The sequence below is a fragment of the Bos mutus genome, chromosome 11 (genome assembly GCF_027580195.1).
Source record: "Bos mutus isolate GX-2022 chromosome 11, NWIPB_WYAK_1.1, whole genome shotgun sequence".
In the NCBI taxonomy this organism is placed as follows: domain Eukaryota; kingdom Metazoa; phylum Chordata; class Mammalia; order Artiodactyla; family Bovidae; genus Bos; species Bos mutus.
Window position 1 is genome coordinate 45563378 of NC_091627.1, and position 24386 is coordinate 45587763.

At 36.6% G+C, this 24386-nt stretch overlaps 1 protein-coding gene across 5 annotated transcripts in view; it reads right to left on the reverse strand.

Moving 5' to 3' along the window:
• EHBP1 (EH domain binding protein 1) overlaps positions 1-24386 on the reverse strand; it is a 355495-nt gene that overhangs the window by 281096 nt on the left and 50013 nt on the right. For all 5 annotated transcript variants that reach the window (XM_070379386.1, XM_070379385.1, XM_070379384.1 and 2 more), the window contains exons 3-5: positions 16412-16469; positions 7429-7524; positions 1643-1696 (exon numbers count right to left, since the gene is read on the reverse strand). In XM_070379386.1, the coding sequence (XP_070235487.1) occupies positions 1643-1696; positions 7429-7524; positions 16412-16469 (208 nt within the window). The remainder of the gene's footprint in view (positions 1-1642; positions 1697-7428; positions 7525-16411; positions 16470-24386) is intronic.

Below are 24386 nucleotides of genomic sequence, written 5' to 3' on the forward strand. Positions count from 1 at the left end.
TCTTCCCGACCCAGGAGTCGAACTGGGGTCTCCTGCATTGCAGGCAGATTCTTCACCAGCTGAGCTACCAGGGAAGCCCAGTATTTCTCCATTGATTTTTAAAATATTTTTATAAAATATATAATACAGAACTTAAAAGATTTTTCCTAAAATTCTATAGATTTGAATGTACTTTGCATCCAAACCTAATCTGTGGCATATAGCTTTTTTTAATAGTTGTGTCTTTCAGTAACAGCTTATAATCTATTTCTCAGAAATTTAGAACTACTGTGCCTCTATTCTAAGATTAATCAGATGTATGATAAGAACACCTTTCTAAACAAATATAAAGTTATTGTTTACATCTACTATTACTTACAACCCGAAATTAACAGGCTAATTCTTTAGTACATCAAGTTAACATAGCTATATAACAGAGCCATAAATATTGAAAACCGTTAAAACCATCCATTGGGGAGAAGATTTTAATGAAAGCTAGATTTTTGAGGCTGTAACAAATTTCAAGAAATGTAAGTTTGTCTGTTTTCAAAACCTCAACGTTACTCCAACTACAGTGTTCAAACCTATCACTACAGAAAAGTCAGAATTGTTAACACGTGTGAACCTTTAACACAATGACACTAGTTTGACATCCAGCCACCAGAACTCCTTCCACTGTATTTGGACATGACCTCCCTCCCAAGCTCCCCAGATCTTTATGTCTAAAAATGGTCCAGCTACTGTTCAAAAAAGTGTAAGATTCCTTTTACCACTAAAATATAAAACAAAATCACTTACAGAGAGGAAGAACATGCTGTTTTATAAAGCATGTTATAAAACTGTTACAAATATATTTTACAACTGTAATAATGATCATGATAGTGATGTCAATGACAATGATAAAAGCTAATATTCATTGAAATTATTTAATCATCACAACCCTATAAATTGACTGCTGAGAAGTTAAGAAACTTATCATAATCAGAGCTTATAAATGGAAGATCTAGGGCTTGCAATCTGTCTCTCAGACTTCAGAACCCACACATAGTTTCATTGCCTGTCTTCCCTAATCTCCATTTAATAAACATTCATTAAACAACTATATCTTCCTACAAGTCACCTGGGACTCCATCATAAAATGCAAACTAATTGAAAATGATTATTAAAGTACTACTTGAGAATCCTTCAACCCAAAGAGTTAAAGCATATAGTTTATTTTCAAATATTTCTAAGATCATTCATAATTTCATTCAACAAATGTTTAAAAGAGCATTTATGTTATGTCAGAAGCACCATGTCAGATGCTAAATAGATAAAAAGATGAATAAGACACAATCCTTCCCTCAAACTCCCAACAGAATACATAGAGCATATACATAATTCAGTATCAATGAGTAGTTTTACTTTTATGTTTTTAACAAAAATATTGGCCAAAAAGTTCATTTGGGTTTTTCCATAACATCTTACAGAAAAACCTAAAGGAAATTTTTGGCTGACTCAATGTTCACAAATAATTCTACTGGTTATTATTTCACTTAAAAAATTCTAAAAGCTACAAATCACTAATTTTTTATAAAGCAACATTTCTTCTGCCACCAAAATGCCCCTTAGTAATGTATATAGTTAAAAATATGAAAGGTGACAGAATTTACAATTAGCTTACATTTTCTATGACAAATGTCCACTCTTTATCTTCAAATTCCTCTGCATGAGGATCCTGTAACAAAAGTAAAATATAAAGTTGAAATACATTTTTTTAATCCAGTCAATTCAATTAGGAAAATACACAAACAGCCTTGATATTAGCTTTTACCAACTTACAAAAAAGGAAGGGGCAGAATGGTCTGCTTTTAAGAAACTTTCATAATTTATCTAAATTTAAAACATTATTTTTATTAAGAAATTCTCTTACTTAGGTTAATACATATCATTATTTTCCATCATTGCATAAAACAAGACAAAAGGAAACCATAAAAATATTTTATGACAGAGGTTATACGTGGAATTTTAAAAAGTGGTACAAATGAACCTATTTACAAAACAGAAATAGAATCAAAGAGACAGAAAACAAACTTATGCTTACCAAGGGGAAAAAGAAGGGAGGGATAAATTGGAAGATTGAGACTGACATACACACACCACTATATATAAAATAGATAACTAATACGCACAGGTAGCTCTAGGCAATACTCTGTAATGGTCTATATAGGAATAGAATCTGAAAGAGTGACTTCACGTGTATGTATGACTGATTCAGTTTGCTGTACAGCAGAAACTAATACAACATTGTAAATAATCTATACCTCAATAAAAATTAATTTAAAAAAGAAACCCGGGGACAGATAACTTGGTGAGTGAACTATTAAAAAGCACTTTTTGTGCAGTGTTCAGTCAGTCAGTCATGTCTGACTCTGTGACCCCGTGGACTGTAGCCCACCAGGCTCATTTATTAAGATACTGATATCCTTATTTTTATACCTGTAAGTATTCTGAACTCAAAGCATTACTTGAGGCAAGGTTTTCTTGGTGCAGAGGTTACATATTATAAACATTTGGAATTTCAAAGTACTGCAAAGAACTTCATAACCTACACAAAATGACAAATCTGACGTTGATACCCTCATCTGCCCTCCATTACCAGAGGCCTGAGAAAGGGTAACAGATCCTACAACCAAATGCAGCTTTTTTTCTAAATGAGTCAGACTTTAACCAAGTATTTGACAAATATTTATTGGCTACTTACTATATAAGGAATTACAGAGGCGTTATACGGATTCAAACACAGTTGTCCTTGCTTTCAAAGACAAACACAACTAATCTAAATACATAGATGATGAATGAAATACATGGTTTTACTAGAGATTAGAAGACAATACATTTCTTAGAGGAAGGAACAGGAAAAGCTTTACGAGTGAGGAAGCATTTAGACAAGGTGGGATTTCCACAGATACTAAAATAAGTAAAGGTGAAAGGCAACAGATTTTAAGACATAAAAGGAAAAGCAGTGGAGTAGCGTCGTAAGTGCATTTAACTTATTCAAGTTCAACTTCATGTTTTAGCGGTGGGGGAGGGATGGAGGTACTGACAGTGAGAGTATGTGCAAATAAATGCTATTCCCCTACTGTGTCTCATGGACCACATGCTTCTCATAGGGAAGCCCCTTATTCATGACTGATTCCACTATAGTCTATTATTAACCTTCAGTTTCTACTGCCACAGCTGTGTTTGGGTCCTCATCACTTTGTGCCTAGGCTATTTCAAGATAAAAGTAACCGCAGCACTCTCAGTCTCTCTGCTCTCCAATTAATCTTGTACACAGATTAATTCTCCTAAACCACAGTTCTGACCATGTAAGTACCAACTAAGAGTTTTTCAATGATCCCTACAACCTATGGGATAAATTTCAAATTCCTTCATTACTTCATTTTTGTTTATTTTTCTACCTTAAAAATATGGTGACTAGCTGATTCTGAGCTGTCTTAAGGCAACTATGACAAATCCACACAGTGTAAATCCACACAGATATTATAAAGACCTGCCAAAAAGGAGTTTATTTGGTGGTGATGGGCAGGGACAGGCAGGAAAGGGTAGAAAGGAAAAAGAGGTAGAAGACTCTACTTGATACTTATTTCCCCAGCCTGGCCCTGCCCAGGTTTGTGGAGGTTTATGGAGAATGACTACTGTAAATAAAGATTAAAGGATTTGTTTCATGAGAGATTTAGGACCCAAATAGTGCTACTTTAGAGACCGAGTAATAGTGTGACACAATGCTTAGGAAAAAGATACATTACTACCCTTTCTGCTTGCCCCACACCCACACCACTGTTGAAGAATGTAGCCTAGCTCTAGTGCAACTTTTACAATTAATAGTAGTGTGTGTGTGTGTGTGTGTGTGTGTGTGTGTGTGTGTGTGTGTGTTGCTCAGTCATGTTCAACTCTTTGTGATCCCATGGACTGTAGCCCGCCAGGCACCTCTGTCCATGAAATTCTCCAGGCAAGAATACTGGAGTGGGTTACCATTTCCACCTCCAGAGGATCTTCCCAATCCAGGGACTGAACCCAGGTCTCCTGCATTGTGGGCAGATTCTTTACTGTCTAACCCACCAGAGAAGCTCCAATAGTAGTGGTATCAGTGATAATACAAAATGTTTGCAAAGCACACACTCTGCCTCAGTCATTGTGTTAAGAGTTTTAATCATCACAACTACTTATGAAATAGGTATCCTTTTTGTTCCTAGTTAAAAGAACAGAAAACTGAGACCTAAAAGATGTAACTTCCCACAAATAAGTGTTAAAATTACGTGCCAATTTTAGGTCTGTCTGACTTTTAGCCATGTTGTTAGTTCAGTTTTATCTCTGTGTTCCTAGGGACCTAGAAAAGTACCTGGAATATGGTAGTTTCTCAAGAAAACTTGATTAATGAATTAATGAAGATATGCCTTGAAACTTAACAAATATTGAATTGCACCTTATATATGATATACATTAATTCTCAAAATTGATAAAAACATTTTTTAGAAACACAGATAAATATTACTCATAACAGAATAATTTTAATGGGGCCAAGGGTCACATCTGATAAGGCAAAGTCACTAAAAAGATGTAAAGGAGCAACAATAATGTTCATTTTCAAGTTACTTTAAAATGGTATATCTACAAAACTCATTAATTATGTTATTGACTAAACAAAAACATTAGTAATGAAAGTTGCTCCCACCTTGAATCAATTAAGTCTTCTTTACATCCTGTTCTCTATCCTCTAGTGTCTCTTTTATCACCATTGAACTAAAGAGAAAAAGTGAAACAGCTTAAAGAGCCATTTCCCTTCTCAACCCTAAAAGGGGCTTTTTTTCATTTACCAGAAATAGCTATTTTCAAGCTAATTAAACTTTCAAAATCAAGCGTGCAGGCTAAAGAATTAATTTCTGCTTAAGCCATAGAAAAGTGAAACTTCTTGATAACTTTTTTTAAAAGCACTTTGTCTATGAACATACCTCTGTGAATACGAGCAGTTCTTTCCTATTTTGCAAATTTCAGGATTAAGTAAATTGTGAGACTTTAATATAAGTAAAAGAAAGGGGGAAATATGAAAAAGCTTTCCACTTGAATATTTTAAAATGCTGTTCAAAAACAAGAATCAAAAATTAATATGAGAGAATGAAAAGCTATTTTGTTTTGTTTACTTTTTGGTTCTTCTATTACAACTCTGGGAAGATATGGAGCCAGGAAGACAAAGATATTTAAAGATATTCACTGAAGAGAAATGTGTAATACAGCAAACTGGGAAGGAGGGAGTATTTATTTCCCTACAGACTAACATTTAAAAGACATAAAAGTTCAGTGATAGGATTTGCTGAACATTCTCATTAGTACTTGAAAACTACTTACCTCCTAATCCTCCAAGTAATACATTTCAACAGCCACTTTCAACACAAAAATCACTCAGTTAGTGCATATCCTTTGCCCAAACACATAGCTGTCAACCATTTATCAGCTCTCTTCTAACCCCTTGTTGTCTATCGTCATTTTTATAAAAGTTGTGTAACTATGTCCATTCATTTACTTTAACAATAAAAACAGACTAAATCAAAACACAGAAGATTACTTAAAAGTTTTCCTCAAGCATGTCACAGATTCTGCCGTGGTAATCTATATTCAGAGTGGTATTTACTACAGAATAGGCCATGCTATGTAAAACAAACCCAAAACCAAACACACAACAACCACACCCCAGGGCTAAATCACAGTGTGACAGGGCAAGTTACCTTCCCCTTTAGTCTTAGTTTCCTTATCAGTACAATGGAAACAATTCTAGAACTTCAGGGTTACTTTGAGAATTAAATGAAATAGTACTCTAAAGGTATTGTTGTTAACTACCAAACTTACTACATCACTTTAGTAGGAGAGGTAGGAGCTTCCAAGGTAGCTCAAAAAGTAAAGAATCTGCCTGCAATGCGGGATACCTGGGTTCGAGTCCTGAATCAGGAAGATCCCCTGGAGGAAGAAATGGCAACCCACTCTATTATTCTTGCCTGGAGAATTCCATGGACAGAGAAGCCTGGTGGGCCACAGTCCAGGGACTCACAAAGAGTTGGACACGACTGAGTGACTAACACATACAGAAGAGGTATGGATGGGGAAGGGTGGGGGATTAATAACAGGCTTTTACGATAGCTGACTGAAGGGTAATAGGATGATTCTGATCTTTCCTGAAAAAAAAGGAAGAGGAGCTACAACCTCATGCCTTATTTCTCCCTGGGCCAACAGTGTATAAATGATATGCATAATCATGTGATGTTATAATGTTAATAACAATAGTATTACAACTGTAAAACACACATAAAGTGTTAAGAATCTTTCATAAAATAGAATATCTATGAAACACAGAGCATTTGAAAGTAGTGTCTCATTGATGGGTTAGTACATTAACATTCATTATACTGCTTTGTTCTATTGATCTCTTCAGTAGTTCCAGAGCACATCAATTAATATACTGAAATACAAAATCAAAAGTACCTTTTTACACAGTGATTTCACACTTGAAGCCATATAAATTTGTTCTACTTAGATGTCATATCTTATAGTATTTAGTGGATTGTCACAAGTTTATGTTACTAAATTATGCTCATCTAAATGTCCTCCTTCATTCTATCCTTTTGCAAAAGTAAAGTCAACATGATTGGAATGATTCAAAGAAGAAATAAAGCATTTGTTTCCTATGCACCACTTCTAAGAAGGCTGAAGCTGAGACATATTTGTCCCCATCATTTTTTTTTTTTTTTGAGTAGGTAAGAAATTGGTTGGGAAAGTAATTATTCTAGTGCTTAGTTTTCATATGTGTGAGGACTATTTAGAACGTTAAGAAATAGAGAAGACATTCAAGAAAAAACATATATAAAAAAGTAAGATATACGAACAGCTATGTTTTTTGGATCTGGACTTTCAGTTTATTACCAGAATTTTTATTTTAAGCTATAGTATTTATAAGCTATCAATATCAATAAAATATTTATCAAAAATCCATTTTAAATTTACCTTCCTATATTAACTTTAATAAAATACCATATATCAATTTTAAAACACATCTAGTTTTTAGTCAAACAAGGCTAACAAAATGAGACTCCAGGACAAGAATTCCACAAACCTCAGTTTTCCACAGAAAAAGCACTTTAAATTTTCCTGTGGGTAGAATGTAGGAAGCAATAAAAGAAATGTTCCAGTTGATTTTAACTGGAATAAGTTCAAAAAGACTCTCATATTATTTGGACTTTATACACCATGAAATACCTTGTATTGTTATAAATTGCTACATCTCTAAAAATAATGCATATTAAGGTTCTTACTGCTCATTAAGGACTCAAGTGTGTCGAACAGTGAATACTGAAATATTCCATCATTTATAACAATGACTGCACAGTAAATCCTATAACCTATAAAAATGGAACTTACCTTAAAAAGTGTCACAGTGATTTCAATGTTTTCAGGAACAGGCCATACAACAACACCACGGTAAGGATTTTTTATTCCAGGCTGCCAGCTATGAGCCTACCAAAAAAAACAAAATGTCTTCAACTTGAAGTACAGAAAATGCAATATTAATAATTTGCAAAGATATATTGACCCTATTTAACTATCCATTAGATCTATTTCCCTAAAACAAAAATGATTAGTCAAATAGAACTTTTCAAGCATCAAACTTGGACCATGACAGTTGGTGGCTCAGACGATAAAGAATCTGCCTGCAGTGCAGGAGACCTGGGTTCAATCCCTTGGTCAGCAAGATCTCCTAGAGGAGGAAATAGCCACCTACTCTAGTATTCTTGCCTGGAGAATTCCATGGATAGAGGAGCCTGGTGGGCTACAGTACACAGGGTTGCAAATAGTTGGACAAAACTGAGCAACTAACACTTACTCATGACAGTTATATCACATGTAAGCTACAGATTACTATCTGTAAACAAACATTTACCCTCTCCTACACACACACACATGAAAATAGAAAAATGAGAGCATCATATTTTCAAAAGCTATTTCAAATTTAAGAAAAATCTTCTCAGGAGAAATATTTTAAAAATTATTTTGTGATTTCAGAACTTAAAGGCAAATTCAAACAGGTGGGGAAACAATAGAAATAGTGACAAACTTTATTTTCTTGGACTCCAAAATAACTGTGGACAGTGACTGAAGCCATGAAATTAAAACACACTTGTTGCTTGAAAGAAAAGCAATGACAAACCTAGACAGTGTTTTAAAAAGCAGAGACATTACTTTGCCTACAAAGGTCCATTTAGTCAAAGCGTAAAGCGTCTGTCTACAATGCGGGAGACCCAGGTTCAATCCCTGGGGTGGGAAGATCCCCTGGAGAGGGAAATGGCAATCCACTCCAGTACTTTTGTCTGGAAAATCCCATGGACAGAGAAGCCTGGTAGGCTACAGTCCATGGGGTCGCAAAGAGTCGGACACGACTGAGCGACTTCACTTCTTCATCTTCATGGTTTTTCCAGTAGTCATGTACGGATATGAGAGCTGGACAATAAAAAAAGGCTGAGCGCCGAAGAACTGATGCCTTCAAACTGTGGTGCTGGAGAATACTCTTGAGAGTCCCTTGGACAGCAAGGAGATCAAACTAGTCAATCTTAAAGGAAATCAACCCTGAATACTTATTGGAAGGACTGATGCTGAAACTGAAGCTCTAATACTTTGGCCACCTGATGCGAATAGCCAACTAATTGGAAAAGACCTCAATGCTAAGAAAGATTGAGAGCAGAAAGAGAAGGGGTTGACAGAGGATGAGATATTGGATGGCATCATCAACTCCATGACTCTGAGCAAACTCCAGGAGACAATGAAGTACACAGAAGCCTAGCATGCTGCAGTCCATGGGATTGCAAAGAGTTGGACACAGCTTGAGCAATTTAACAACAACAAATCAGAGAAAAGTAGCCTTGAGAAGGTGACAAGAACAGAGCACAGGAGGCGAATCAGATCATTTAAACATGGGAAGAGTTTTCTAGGGAGATGGACCAGCAACTGGAAAGGTGCTGAAGCAGTCAGATAACAACAAGGCCAGTGTGACTGGGGCAGAGTGGTTAAAGAGAAGAGCAGCAGAAGACAAGACTAGGGAAATCATGGAGGGTCCAGTCATACAAGGTTCGAGCAGGCCATCCAAAGATTCTGGCTTGTAATTTGAGAGAGATGAGAAGCCACTGGAGGATTTTAACAGAAGAATGATGATCCAAGTTGCATTTTTTTAGCTCTAGCAAATCTATTCAGAATAGACTCCAGATGTTTGCGCAAACTCCAGGAGAAACAGTGAAGGACAGGGGAGCCTGGCGTGCTGCAGTCCATGGGGTCGCAAAGAGCTGGACATGACTGAGTGACTGAACAACAACAACCAGGTGTAAGAGAGGAAACAGGGAGACAATAAAGAAGCTATGCAATAATCCCAAGGAGAGTTGATGGTAAATTGGCTTAGGGTGGTATAAAAGTGGTATGAAATGATCAGATTTATTTTTATTTATTTTTTTATTTTTAAGACAGAATCAATAAGATTTTCTGTCTGACTGTATGAAAGAAAGTAGCCAAGGATGACTGTATGGCTTTTGCCCTTGAGCAAGTACAAAATAGGAATTGCTATTAACAGATAAAACTGCAGAAGGATCAGGTTTGGAAAATCAGATTAGAAACGTGATTTTATACACATTAAATCTAAGGTGTCTATTAGATATTCAAGTGTAGCTGTTTAACTAGGCAGCTGGATATACCTGCCTGGAGTTATAAATTTGGGAATCATCAGCATACAGGTGATACTTAAAGCTTAAGGGTGGATGTAATCCCAAGGGAGTGACAGGAGGGAGGAAGGGAAACAGAGAGAGAGGGAGAAAATAAAGGTTCAAGAACTGAACTTTGGAGCACAACAATAACAGGTCCAGGAAATGTGGAGGAATCAGTAAAGAAAGGTCAGTAAATAGAAAGAAAACCAGAGGCAAGTGGTTATTCTGAAAGTCTAGTGGAGAAAATATTTTAAGGAGACATGAACAATTATCTGTGCCAAATCTTGGTAACAGGTCAAGAGGATGAGGTCTGGAAAATGATCCCTGGATTTAACAAAGCCAAAGCCATTACTGACTTCACAAGAGCTGTTTCAGTGGAGTGGTGAGGGTAGGTAAACACCTGACTGGATCAGCATGGGTTCAAGAAAGAATAGGAAGATAGACACTGAAGCTAGCAAGCACATTCAACTTCTCTGGGCTATTTTGCTGAAAGAGAAAGAGAGAAATAGGTTAGTGCTAGTCTGAGAAATATTGTCAGGCCAGAATTTTTTAAGACAGAAATATTTTTAGGGTGATGGGAAACACTCAGTTGAAAGGGAAATTTTAATGATGCAGAAGAGAAATAATTGCTAGAGTCATGTCTTTAACAGTATGAAAGGAGACAGACTGGCTTGTGCTGGGAGCACAGATCATTCTTCAGTAATAATAGAAAAGAAGTTAGAGTACTTGAGTGCAGACGCATGTCAGGGAGCAGGTTTAACACACCTGAGAGGATATCTGAGGACACTGAGACACAGACTTGACCAAGACCACACAGCAAGCAAGTGGCAGAAACTGGATTTGAATCCAGGAAGTGGAACTGAGAAGTGATCAAGATCACAGAAACGTACGTCCATGTAAATCTTATCATACCTTGTTGGTTAAAACACCAGCAGAATATTGTAAGTCAACTATACTTAATAAAAAATAGAGACTTAGCACACCACAGCCAGTGGTAAAGAACGGAGTTTTGTTGATTAAAAAACGTCTCCAGAGATTCTTCTATTCCCCTGCCTTATTTCTATGCCTGTTGACAGTCCTAGAAAACAACCCCACAGAGTAAACAATCTGAATTTTGAAAAGTAAATTGCTGCCATCTTAGATAATCTCTAATTAGAACTCCTCTCTATATAGTCTACATACTTAATTCTGAAGATTTGTGACAACTGTAATTCTCATGTACTCTAACAACAGATCAAGCTATTTCTCTAGTCTCTTCAAACTTCCCATAATTATATTTTCATAGTCTCCCCATACATTGAAAAAGACTATAATAATTGAATTTTTCTTATTAGCGACAATAGAAAAGATAGTATTTGAACAATTCTGAATTTTAAAAAGTACCATCAAAGAATTTTAGACCTGAAAATATCCTTAGGAAATCTAATCAGGTACAGATAATGAAACTGAAGCAATAAAGAGTAAATGGCTTGCCTGAACCCATAATAACAATCTGTAGGAGAACCAGCTCCATGATTTTCAAGTTCAGGGTTCTTCACCCAACCAACATTACAGCCAGCTCTATTTCTGATTCACACAGTAGTCAAGAAAATAGTCTTCAATCCCTAAGGTCTTAACATTTATATGCATGAGAAAGAGATCAAAAGTGTGAGAAGCAGGGAATGTGGAGACCAACAAACAACTGGGTAGAATTAGAAGACAGTGATATTAAGTAATTACCTAATGCTGGTCCTCTAAATGATCTCTTTCAATTCTCAGTCTAGGATCAGGAAATGGTAATTAGACTGCTGAACAAACAAAACTACTATCTGCTTAACAAACTAAAATCTTTTTTCTTTTTTTTAAATAAAAAGAGATAGAAGGGTGCTAGTTCCCAAGTTGCTGGTATGCCGCCTTTCTATCCAGCAACTCTCCCCAGTGAGAGAAAAGGTCCACCTAAGTCAGCTCTGGCTTTCTGATGGTCTTTGTAGTGACTATACAAACTAGCTATGTTAAGACACAGTAACAATATCAATTAGTCCAGCTTAGTATCTGATAATGTCAGCTTCATAATGTCAGCTAATTATTATGTATTAGAAAAAGAATGAAAAGTCTAACACAGGCAACTAAAAACAGCTGTGGTACTAAACACCTAATTGTACAGATCCATGGAGACAGTACTTTAGGTTCTTAGGAACTTTATTTTTAAAAAGTACCTCATGTTGGCAATCATCAGCACTACAGGAATCCTGATCAGTTTTTGATCAGAGTAATAGAAAAGATTTCCCTAGAAAATAATTCAGTATAAAACACATACAGCTATTTAGCTCCTTAATATAGTCCAGAAAGGCAGGCTATTTCATTATTTGCCATCATCCTAGTACAGTTAATGGTAGAAAGGATGAAGCCATATTCACTTCCACTCATATAAATTGCTTCACCTTTTAATCATATCAGAGATCCTTTAGCAAAGGCAGACCTAGGGAAAAGGTAACATTTATCAATTTTGAGTACCGACTCTATAAGATGTCTTATTTTCAAATTATTTCATATCATACCTTATGTAAAAGACCTAAACCTAATATGGAACTAAATACAGATATGTAACTAAAAAACCTAATATGGAACTAAATATTCACTTGTTACTTCTGAAATTTTTCACTGAATAAATATAACTATCATTTAGTTTTTAAATTGATGATTTTCAATTTATAAAACTTCATCTACGCATACGTTTAGGATGTCACATGTAAAGCTGTCTTAGAGCTGCCCACATCATGGTCTTAGTCAAAGAGCCACCACTACACCCATCCCTTCATGATACCACAGCATAATGTTAAAGGCTATACAGGTGCACACTGCTATATTAAAAATGCATAGCCAACAAGGACTTAATATATATAGCACAGGGAACTTTGTTCAGTGTTACATGGCAGTCTTGATGGGAAGGGAGTTTGGGAGAGAATGGATACATGTATACGTATGACTAAGTCCCTTTGCTGTCCACTTGAAACTATCATAATGTTGTTAATCAGCCATACTTCAATACAAAATAAAAAGTTTAAAACAACAACAACAAAAATACAGCTTATAGCAAGGAAGTAGAAGTGATAATGCCATCCAAAAGCTGGTGAGGACTTTCAAGCTCTTCTTTCCCTTTGGAATTCTCCCATCTCTGTGACTTTAAATTCCTAGTTTGAAAACTAGGTTTAAGGCAACAGACTACTCTGCCATAACTTTTCTTGTCTATTACAATTTTCCTGCTTCCTTTGTCCAACACTATACTGAAAAATAATTTATTTAAGCATATACAACTCAACTGCTGCCCAAAAATATATTTGCTATAAATGCCATGACTTGAAGATAAGAGGTAGGAAAACTGCCTATTGTGATAATTACCCATGGTAATTATTTTGTAATTATTCTCTCAATAAAAAATGATTCTGCAATGGGTTCTTTTATATTTAATTACAAAAATAGACATGTATCCAAAGAAAGTGAGCAAAACACTGAGAACTAAACTTTATATCAAATAAGGCAATGTGCCTTATCATTTTTCTGTCTAATCTGTTATCTGGGTATCAGTTATAAGTTTCAATCCACCAATATAAAAAAGGTAGATAACCAACCATACTTCAATAAAATAATTTTTAAAAGGTAGATATATTCAGAAACAGGCAAGATAAATATTAAGCTATACACAAGACCAAAGAGAATGAATTACTGTGTAGTTTAAACTCTTTCCAGAAACAAACCTAAAAGTAAAAACCAGACTATCTTCTGCCCAATGGTTGTAGAGATCTATTTTCCCTGTAAGTGATTTCAATGGGACTTAGCAGCAAATAATGTGTATTTCAGGACTTCCATGGTGGCTCAGATGGTAAAGTGTCTGTCTACAATGCGGGAGACCTGGGTTCGATCCCTGGGTCGGGAAGATTCCCTGGAGAAGGAAATGGCAACCCACTCCACTACTCTTGCCTAGAAAATCCCATGGATGGAGGAGCCTGGTACAGGCTACTGCCCATGGGGTCGCAAAGAGCCGGACACGACTGAGCGACTTCACTTTTTTTTAATGTGTATTTCAAAGGAAAAATGTCAGAAACAGAAGAGTGTTTCAAATGAAAACAATGGTTCTACTCTTTGGATTTAATATAACTGATAGTTAATTTTAAAAAACAATAGCTAGGGACAAGCTAGCTTTTTTTTTTTTTTTTTAAGAATTCCAAAATGCCATGGATCTCAAGCTCCTCAAAGTTTTTCTAAAAAGTAATTTGTTTAATTTTCACATAATATCATAATCATTTCTTTTATAGCTTCTGGAACTGCTTTTTACATCCTTATTCAGCTGTTGTATACAATGTATAAAAACAGCATTTCACACATACATGAATGTATATTATGTAAATTTCAGGCAGATTCTTTACCACTGAGCCATCAGGGAATCCTGTAAGCTTATTATAGCATATGGGCTTCCCTGATGGCTCAATGGTAAAGAATCCACCTGCAATGCAGGAGACTCGAGTTTGATCCCTGGGTCAGGAAGATCCCCTGGAGAAGGAAATGGCAAACCACTTTAGTACTCTTGCCTGGGAAATCTCATGGACAGAGGAACCTGTGGGGCTACAGTCCATGGGGTCTCAAAGAGCTGGACATCACTAGAGTGACTAAATAACAACAATAATATGCTTAATACATTGTGAGTTCTCATAACTTTTCAAAAGTACATCTATAATGTTTCAAGGGAAACATACAATGATTCTAAAATATCCAGAAGGGATCTGAAATATTAGGAGCATCACAACTGGAAAATAAGTCCAATAAACCAATACAATATTGTAAAGTAATTAGCCTCTAATTAAAATAAATAAGTTTAATTAAAAAAAAAAAAAAAAGAAATAGTTCCTTCTGGAAAATATTGCATTCTGAGAAAAATCAACCTGTACCTCATATGTTTGCATTTCACCATTTAGATTTGATCAAAATTTAATATGATGTAAAAAAGAATCTGGACCTAAAAGTTATCTGACTTTAAAAATGCAATTAAATTAAAAGTATACTTAATTTCAACTATGAATATTCTGAATTGACTTTTAATCTAAAGCATTTCATTATGTTTCATAATGTTTTAAGAAAACAATTAGTATCTAGTTACTACAAGAGGGAAATCACTTTTTGTTGACAGCTAAAAACATTTAGGGTCTAATGTTTATAGTTATAGTCAGGTTCCACTATCATACTTACTGGATGACCTAATATTGTTCCTTTCCATAAAACCTTAAGACCCACTCAGAAAAACTGATAGAAGACCCTAAGTCTATTTTCAGAATCCTTTCTCATGCGTAAATAGATAAGAAAATATTACAGATCCAAAATACCCTGTATCCAAACTACATATGTATGCTTTGGAGAAGATGCTATTCATTAGGTGAAGCAACTGGACCTTTCCTCTATTGCTGGGGGGGTACGCTGAAAGTTAAAACTGTACCTATCCTATTGCCCAGTGATTCTAGTCCTAGTTATTTGTGGAAGAGAAAATGTTTGTCCCCCAAAATACTTGTACTGCTACCGCTACTGCTGAGTCACTTCAGTTGTGTCCAACTCTGTGCAACCCCATAGACGGCAGCCCACGAGGCTCCCCCGTCCCTGGGATTCTCCAGACAAGAACACTGGAGTGGGTTGCCATTTCCTTCTCCAATGCATGAAAGTGAAAAGTGAAAGTGAAGTCGCTCAGTTGAGCCCGACTCTTCAGGACCCCATGGACTGCAGCCCACCGGGCTCCTCCATCCATGGGATATTCCAGGCAAGAGTACTGGAGTGGGGTGCCATCGCCTTCTCCGAAATACTTTTACAGTAATGTTTAAAAGAAATTTAGTCAGAATAGTGAATATTCAGAATACTCACTAGAAACAAGCCATACTTTCATCAACAGATGTATAATCAAACTGCAATATATTCACATGATAGAATAATACTCAGCAAAGAAAAAAATTAACTACCAGTATTCACAAATTTTTTAATTCTGAAATTTAATTAAAATTTAATTTCAGGTAAAATAAATGAATTTTTTCTTTACATAAATCTACTTACATAGAAACCAACAGTCAATAAACATGCTTGTAATTATTGTGTGCCTATAAACACATGCTCAATCTTACTTGTCTGTAGACTGGAATTTTAAAAATATCTAAAATTGTTATTGAACATTTAAAAATTCTGCTCCACTCCCCCACAAAGCCATAAGAACAAAAGATTAAAACTTCTGAAAAACCCAACCCCTTCTCTTCTGTAACCTAGCAAATGGACTCAGATAACTCATCATTAATTATGTGTGCCCTAACTCCATCTTCTTAGAAGCTGAATAAAGTAATTCTAGATATAATTTTTAAGTGATCTTTATTTACTCATTAGTTCATGATATTCTAGCACAGAGATGTTAAATAACTATTATGTTATTTAAGGCCACCAAATCCAAAATCAAAACTCAGGTATCTGGCTCCTGTTTAGAACTATAATACCAAGATTACATACAGTACCTAATCAATCATTTTAGTAAAGCAAATTATAAGAATAACCCAAAATATCAAAAAATATTTAAAAATATTCTTCACTGGGGCCAGCTTAATAATTAGATCAAAAGTTACATTCAACATTTGGGTAAGAAATTTAGAAAACAGACAAACCTTGGAAGACTTCCTTCGGCTTCTTCTTGTCCAAACTACCACCAGTTTATCTGGTTGCCTGCCAAACAGGAAAGATTAAGTAAAATTTATCTTAAGTCAATAAAATTTAGTTTTAGCACCTTTAAAAGAACAAAAATGTCACCTGCTTTAGATTACATGGAGTGGTTACACTAACAATAAAGCTCTATAAATTATTCAAATATGGTAGATGCACAATATAGACATGATCTAATTTAAATGACTAATATTTCATCCACATGTTTTTCTAAAAATACTTTACAAAGTAAATTCATTGGGACAAACCAAGTAAAATAAAATACTTAGACTATTTTTTAAAAAAGCACATATATATCTCTCATCTAAAACTATATTTCCAACACATTATCACTTTAGAGAAAATAAGCATAAAAATAATATTTCCAAAATAATTTAAATCTGTGGTTTACACTACTCTTGCATATCTGTATCTTATGAACAATGCTTAATGATTTTCAAAATCATTTTATAATCAATCATCTCAACTATCTTCAAGAATATAATACAGTACTGAAAAATAGGCAAGTACATTCTGGCAAGAAGCCCAGGGTACACTGGGTTTTTCCCTAGTGGCACAATGGTAAAGAACCTGCCTGCAATGCAAAAGACTGCCTACAATGCAGGAGATGTGGGTTTCATCGTTGGGAAGATCCCTCAGAGAAGGAAATGGCAACCCACTCTAGTATGCTTGCCTGAGAAATCCCATGGACAGAGAAGCCTGGTGAGCTACAGTCCATGGGGTAGCAAAGAGTTGGACATGACTGTGCAACTAAACCGCCACAACCATATTCTGGAAAAGTTAAAAAAAACTCATCAAAAGCTCTGGCAGAAACAAGACTGAAATATAGGTCTTTCCAACCTGAGATGCTGGGAGCAGCAGCCAGATGCAGAAATTCTAAGTTACAGATGAAACAGAAGAAAGTTTCCATGAAACATCAGTGTTCATCTAAGGATATGAACCAACGGAGAAACAAAACCGTGTTTAACACAGAGAGAAACAGAACAGGACAAAGACATGGAGATGGGTGGTGGGGTACATATAGCAACATGATAAACAGAGCTGGGCAGAGGGTATGGATCAATGCTGGCAGCTTAACAGTAAAGGGACTGAGTAACCAAACAGTTAAGCCACCCTGTTTGAAGGCATTGGTGGCTTGCTGGAACACTTATCCAAGATTACTACAGTGATCTTTCCACTATGTTCTTATCTCCACATCTCCAGCCCAACCTCAACTTTTAATTATACTTCTGCAATACTACTTTAGAATTGGTACAAAAGTCTTACTAATGTTTTTTTTTTTTTTTACTATTCTAATAGGGCTCTTATACTGAAGGTACAACAAACTGGCACTTGAAAGTTGAATTTGACAGATTTGACCTAAATAGTGTTCCCTTATTTTAAGCTTAAATTAAACTTTAGAATACATTTCTTGGGACTTCCCTGGTGGTCTAGTGGGTAAGACTCCGTGCTCCCAATGCAAAGGGCTCAGGTTCAGTCCCTGGTGAGGGAACTAGAATCCACATGCATGCTACAATGAAGACCTAGCTCAACCTAAATAAACATTTTTAAAAATTTCTACTTAAATGCCTTCAAACAAGTTCCATGCTATCAAGATTACTAAAGCCTCCAACACTATCAACTTCTTTCCACCTGACCAGCTTCATTCTTCAGATGATCTACATAGTCCCTGTATATATTTGACCCTTCGACATCACAGCATGCAAGATAGCATCCATATTCCTGACTGTGGTTTATAAGGCACCTCATCACCTGACTCTGATTTGCCAGCTGCAAAACCTACAAATACCTCAAAGGCATCTTGCTTTCCAACCAATCCCTGAACATTTATTCAATCTCTTCCCATCTTTGCATGTTTAAAATCTTTTTTTCTTTAACTTCCTCTTTTCTCTTTTTCTATCTGATAAACGCTTAATTCATCACTTTCTCTACGAAAACCTGACCGTTTCTCATTTCATTCCCACTTTAACCCATATCCTCAACCTCAGGCAAAGTTAATTTGCTTCTTCTACCTGTATTTCCATTAACACTCTAAACACCTCTATTTTAATATGCTATATGCCCTGTATTATGGGCTCAGCTGGTGGCTCAGATGGTAAAGAATCTGCCTGCAATGCGGGAAACCAAGGTTCGATTCCTGGGTTGGGAAGATCCCCTGGAGAAGGGAATGGCCACACACTCCAATAATTCAAAATCATAAGCAGATGATATCACTCTAATGGCAGGAACTAAAGAGCTTCTTGATGAGGGTGAAAAGGAAGAGTGAAAAAGCTGGCTTAAAACTCAACATTTTCAAAAAATTAAGCTCATAGCATCAGTTCCATCACTTTATGGCAAATAGATGAGGAAAAAATGGAAATAGTGACAATCTATTCTCTTGGGCTCCAAAATCAATGTGCACAGTCACTACAGCCAGGAAATTAAAAGATGTTTACTTCTTGGAAGAAAAGCTATAGCAAACATAGACAGGATATTAAAAAGCAGAGACATCACTTTGCCAACAAAGGTCCATATAGTCAAAGCTATGGTTTTTCCAGTAGTCATGTACAGATGTGAGAGTTGGACCATAAAAAAGGCTGAGTACCAAAGAACGGATGCCTTCAAATTGTGGTGCTGGAAAAGTCTCTTGAGAGTCCCCTGGACAGGGAGGAGACCAAACAAGTCAATCCTAAAGGAAATCAACCCTGAATATTCATTGGGAAGGACTGATGCTGAAGCTGAAACTCCAATACTTTGGCCACCTGATGTGAAGAACCAACTCATTGGAAAAGACCCTGATGCTGGGAAAGATTGGAGGCAGGAGAAGGGGACGACAGAGGATGAGATGGTTGAATGGCATCACTGATGCAACGGACTGATGCAATGAGTTTAAGTAGGCTCCAGGAGTTGGTGATGGACAGGGAAGCCTGGCGTGCTGCAGTTCACGGGGTTGCAAAGAGCTGGACAAGACTGAGCAACTGAACTGAACTGCACTGCAAAGAGCCGATTCATTGGAAAAGACCCTGACGCTGGGAAAGATTGAAGGCAAAGAAGCGGGCAGCATGGATGGATGGTTAGATAACATCACTGACTCAATGGACCTGAGTTTGAGCAAATTCCAGGAGATAGTGAAGGACAGAGAAGCCTGGTGTGCTGCAGTCCGTGGGGTCTCAAAAAGTAGGACATGGCTGAGCGACTGAACAGCAGTACAACAACAACCCACTCCAATATTCTTGCCTGGAGAATTCCAATAACAGAGGAGCCTAGTAGACTACAGTCCAAGGGGTTGCAAAGAGTTGGACACAACTGAGTGACTAACAGTTTTCTCTTTTTCACTTCATGCTTTCTATTACATTATTTGTTATTATTTCTATCTCCTCCACTAGATTGTATTCCTTTGTCAACCATATCTTATTTATTTTTCTATTTCTAGCAACTAATAAGAATCTGGTACAAAGCTGAGGCTCTATGTACATTCACTACTAAATGAGAGAATCTGCAGCTTATTTGAGCTTTGCAGGCATCTTCACCTTGGATGCACATTGGAACCTCTTGGGAAGCTTTTTTAATATTGATATCTAGGTTCCACTGCTAGAGAATCACATTTAAATGTCAGGCCTGGTATGTAGACTTTTAAAAATTTCACAGTTGATTGTTATGCCCAGCTAAGGTCGAAAACCATTCTTTTGCAGGGAGAGTAGTAAGCAATCCCCACACTCCTGATTTGAAATAGTGAGGCGTGATGCTGTGATGGCAACAAGGGTGACCCCCTTCCTGATATCATCCTAGTGCTACCTGCACTGCTTGCTGCCTCCTTCCAACCTGGCCTCTCAGCACCTTCCTCTCCTCCACCCATTCTGATCTCATGTTTCAGAATATGGAAGCCTCTTACTGTAAAATAAGAAAGTCAGGAAGGGTGGTCTCCTAACCTATATCCCTGAAGTCCCAAGAATGTAAATAGAACATAAGTTACTTATTTGAGAATGCCCCCAGAGATGAATAAACTTTTTTGTGATTCCAAGTTATGTCCAATGGCAACCCACTCCAGTATTCTTGCCTGGAGAATTCCATGGACAGAGGAGCCTGGTGGGCTACAATCTACTGGGATGCAGAGAGTCAGAGATGACTGAGCAACACACACACACACACACACAAGAAATCAGCTCCCCTTTACATTATCAGGGACAAAGTAACACAGAACGTTTAAAATAAAGAGCTGTGCTGTGAGTTACTGTTCTTACAGAGGAATACCAATAACCACACAACTGGTTGACCACAATTAATATTTTAAGCATCTATGCTGTACTAGAAAAGAACCATCAAATATTTACTTATGTGCTCACAAGAGGCCAGGGATAGAGCAACTGTGAGAGTTTTATCCAACTACCAAAGAAACTATAATTATACAACTTTCTATCAGTAGAGTCAGGACAACCTGATATAGCTCTGTCTTAGAATTCAACAATCAAATATTTAAAATTTCTACCCCATTCCCTAAGTGACCAGGTAGCCCTGCACATAATACATATACAGACATATAAACACACATGCATATATTCATATATAGGTATTTACACATAAGAATATTTTATATACATACACATAAAATGTACATATAGACACACTGCCTATGAGTTCCACTGCAAAATTTGAAGCCTCTGGTGGGCTTACTCAGGGAAGAAAACTTTACATTTAAAAATAAGGAATGTTGTCTTCCTGGAAATTATATTACACAGGTTACTGATTCTCTAAGAGAGGTTTTCCTTTAATAAAATGTCCTTTTTGTCCCTCTCAAGGTGGAATGCATCAAAATTTGAGGAATAAAGACACTGAAGATCCTCTGTGCCTCATAATAATTGTACCTAATTATCATTTCAAAAAGTAGCTAATAATCCATATAAACAGCAAGAAAACTGTGGCTAAATTCCAGTCACTCAAGGTTTTGCTCTCTCCCCATGTTCCCTTTTCCCAAACTTCCAGGGCTATATTTCTCTTATATTCATGTATATCTTTCTATTTTCTCCACATGAAACCTCAAAATGTGTGACTTTTATTGATTTACTCCTATCTGTTTCCATGGCTTAGCCTTAGCTTCCTGGAATAACATATTCTTGATAAAAATATACTGATAAATTATGTCAAATCAATCTATGTAGAGGAGTCTATAAAGAATAAATAAAGCCAAACTTCATGAATTTAAATTTTTAAAAAAAAGGATTTCCCTGGCAGTCCAGTGGTTAAGACTTTGAGCTTCCACTGAAGTGGGTGTGGGTTCGATCCTTGGGCAGGGAACTAAGACCCCACATGCTGTGCAGCATGGCTAAAAAGTAAATGAATGAATAAATAATAAAATAAAAATTTACCTTCTATCCTACCCTCAAAATCCTTAAAAAGCAACAAGTTCAATCTGAAGGTGGCAAGACTTAATCTCAACACTGTGATCCTGATGCTAACTTCTGGAGAGGAGGAAGAACAGTAGGAAAATGGAAGTGGAAGAAGGAAAAGATATCAGAGCTACAACGAACCAGTTTGTAATGCAATAAACTATCTTTCTTTTGTCTGCAAGTTGTGGGCCCCCCTCTTTGCCACTGCTGCTGCTGCTAAGTCACTTCAGTCGTGTCCAACTCTGTGCAACCCCATAGACGGCAGCCCACCAGGCTCCCCTGTCCCTGGGATTCTCCAGGCAAGAACACTGGAGTGGGTTGCCATGTCCTTCTCTAATGCATGAAAGTGAAAGTGAAGTCGCTCAGTCATGTCCGACCCTTAGCATGGACTGCAGCCTACCAGGCTCCTTCGTCCATGGGATTTTCCAGGCAAGAGTACTGGAGTGGGGTGCCATTGCCTTCTCCTCTTTGCCACTAGTGATCTATAACACTGTGTATCCAAGTAAATTTAAAGAAAAACATTCCTGTCTTAAATTTAGACTCCTGTATTCATTTCCATTCTTATGTGTGTCACTTATGCAAGGTAAGACTGAAAAAGCTGTAAGAAAAATTCCAAAGCCATCACATGAAAACCAGTCTCATCACTTTTCAGAATCACAATAAGCATCAACAAGTATTTTATTGAATGTTTATTACATTCCTGGCACTGTGCTGAGTAACGGAGATACAAAGGCAAAGGAAGACAAGCCTTGATCCTCTGGAAGCTTACAGTCTTGGTGGTGTGTGAAAGTCACTCAGTCGTGTCCAGCTCTTTGCAACCCCAAGCACTGTACAGTCCATGGAATTCTCCAGGCCAGAATATTGGAGTGCGTAGCCTTTCCCTTCTCCAGGGGATCTTCCCAACCCAGGAACCAAACCCAGGTCTCCCGCATTGCAGGCAGACTTTTTACCAGCTGAGCCACAAGGGAAGCCCAAGAATACTGGAGTAGGTAGCCTATCCCTTCTCCAGTGGATCTTCCTGACCCAGGAATCAAACCAGGGTCTCCTGCATTGCAGGCGGATTCTTTACCAATTGAGCTATCAGGGAAGCCCACAGGCTACTGGAGACACAAACAATTAAGCCAACCACCTAACTGCAGGCACAACCTTGGGGAAGTACTAGGAGACAGAAAGACCTTATACAAAAAAGGATCCATTTAGAAATATCTCAGGAAATATGTACACTGACAAAAAGAACCTGCCCAACTGCTGAGATTGCCTAAACTGCTGAGATTGCCTAATTAAGAATTTCTAAAGAACAAATAAACAAAAATACATAATTTACAACATTTTAAAGTCCAACAAAAGATGAGTGACCAATCACAGTACATCCGTCTGCTAGAATATTACAGACCTGGTAAAAATATTTTCTAAGAACGTTACAAGCATAGGGCAATGCTTGGGATATCGTGTCAAATTTATTCAATAAATATTTATATTTTTGTCCTATACCATGTAATGAAGACACCAGGAAGAAATGTCTCCAAATGCTACCTGTGGTTATTATTAGGAACTAAAATTACATGTCATTTTAAGAATATACTTTTCTGTATTTTCTGCAATGAACTTATATTACTTCATGCTGGGGAATTATTTAAATGTGGGGGGAATTTATTTAAAATAAAATAGCACTTTTAAGTTTGGAATTAAGTATCAACCAACAAAATTAAACAAATTAATATTTCAAATTTCATTGAATTTAAAGAGCTCTAAGCTGAATCAATCTGTTTTGCAAGTCATTTTAAGTGAAGGAGGTATATTCTTGAAGTTATCATAAATGTTCCTCAAGATCCGAGCTGGCTGTAGGCAAAATTTTGAAATACACCCTATTTGACTCTGACATCCTCCCCTCCTTTGCCTCTCCAATCCCTGGGGCATTCTTCCTTGAACCTGCAAAGTCAATATGGTGCTCCACTACAGGACCCAATAATAACAACATGACAAATGCTTTTCAGATCACTAGTGGTAAGGAACCTGCCTGTCAATGTAGGAGACACAAGAGACATCAGTTCAATCCCTGCGTTGGGAAGATACCCTGGAGTAAGAAAAGGCAACCCACTCCAGTATTCTTGCCTGGAAAATTCCGTGAACAGAAAAGCCTATCAGGCTACAGTCCATGGGGCTGCAAAGAATTGGATACGATTGAGAGACTAAACACACAAAATTCTATTCTACATCAATTATAATAAAATCCCCCTTTCTCTAGGATAAGTATCTTAGGAGGATGGTAAAAGGAAAGAAATCTGGGCAAACAATTTGTATTAATTTAGGAGATGTGAATTTGTAAAAGAAGGTTCATCAAAAACGACATAGTACAAAGAAAGAATACATACTACCCTTGAGATTGGGAAACTTGTTTTTCCTAGATATGGCATTTAGTGATCTTAGGAATATCTCTCCAATTTCTCTGAGCCTATTCTCTAATTTATCAAATGAAGAGACTGCACTACAACTTTAGTTAGTTCTAACACTATATAGTTCAGTGACTGTTTAAATGACTCAAACTGGTTAAATATTT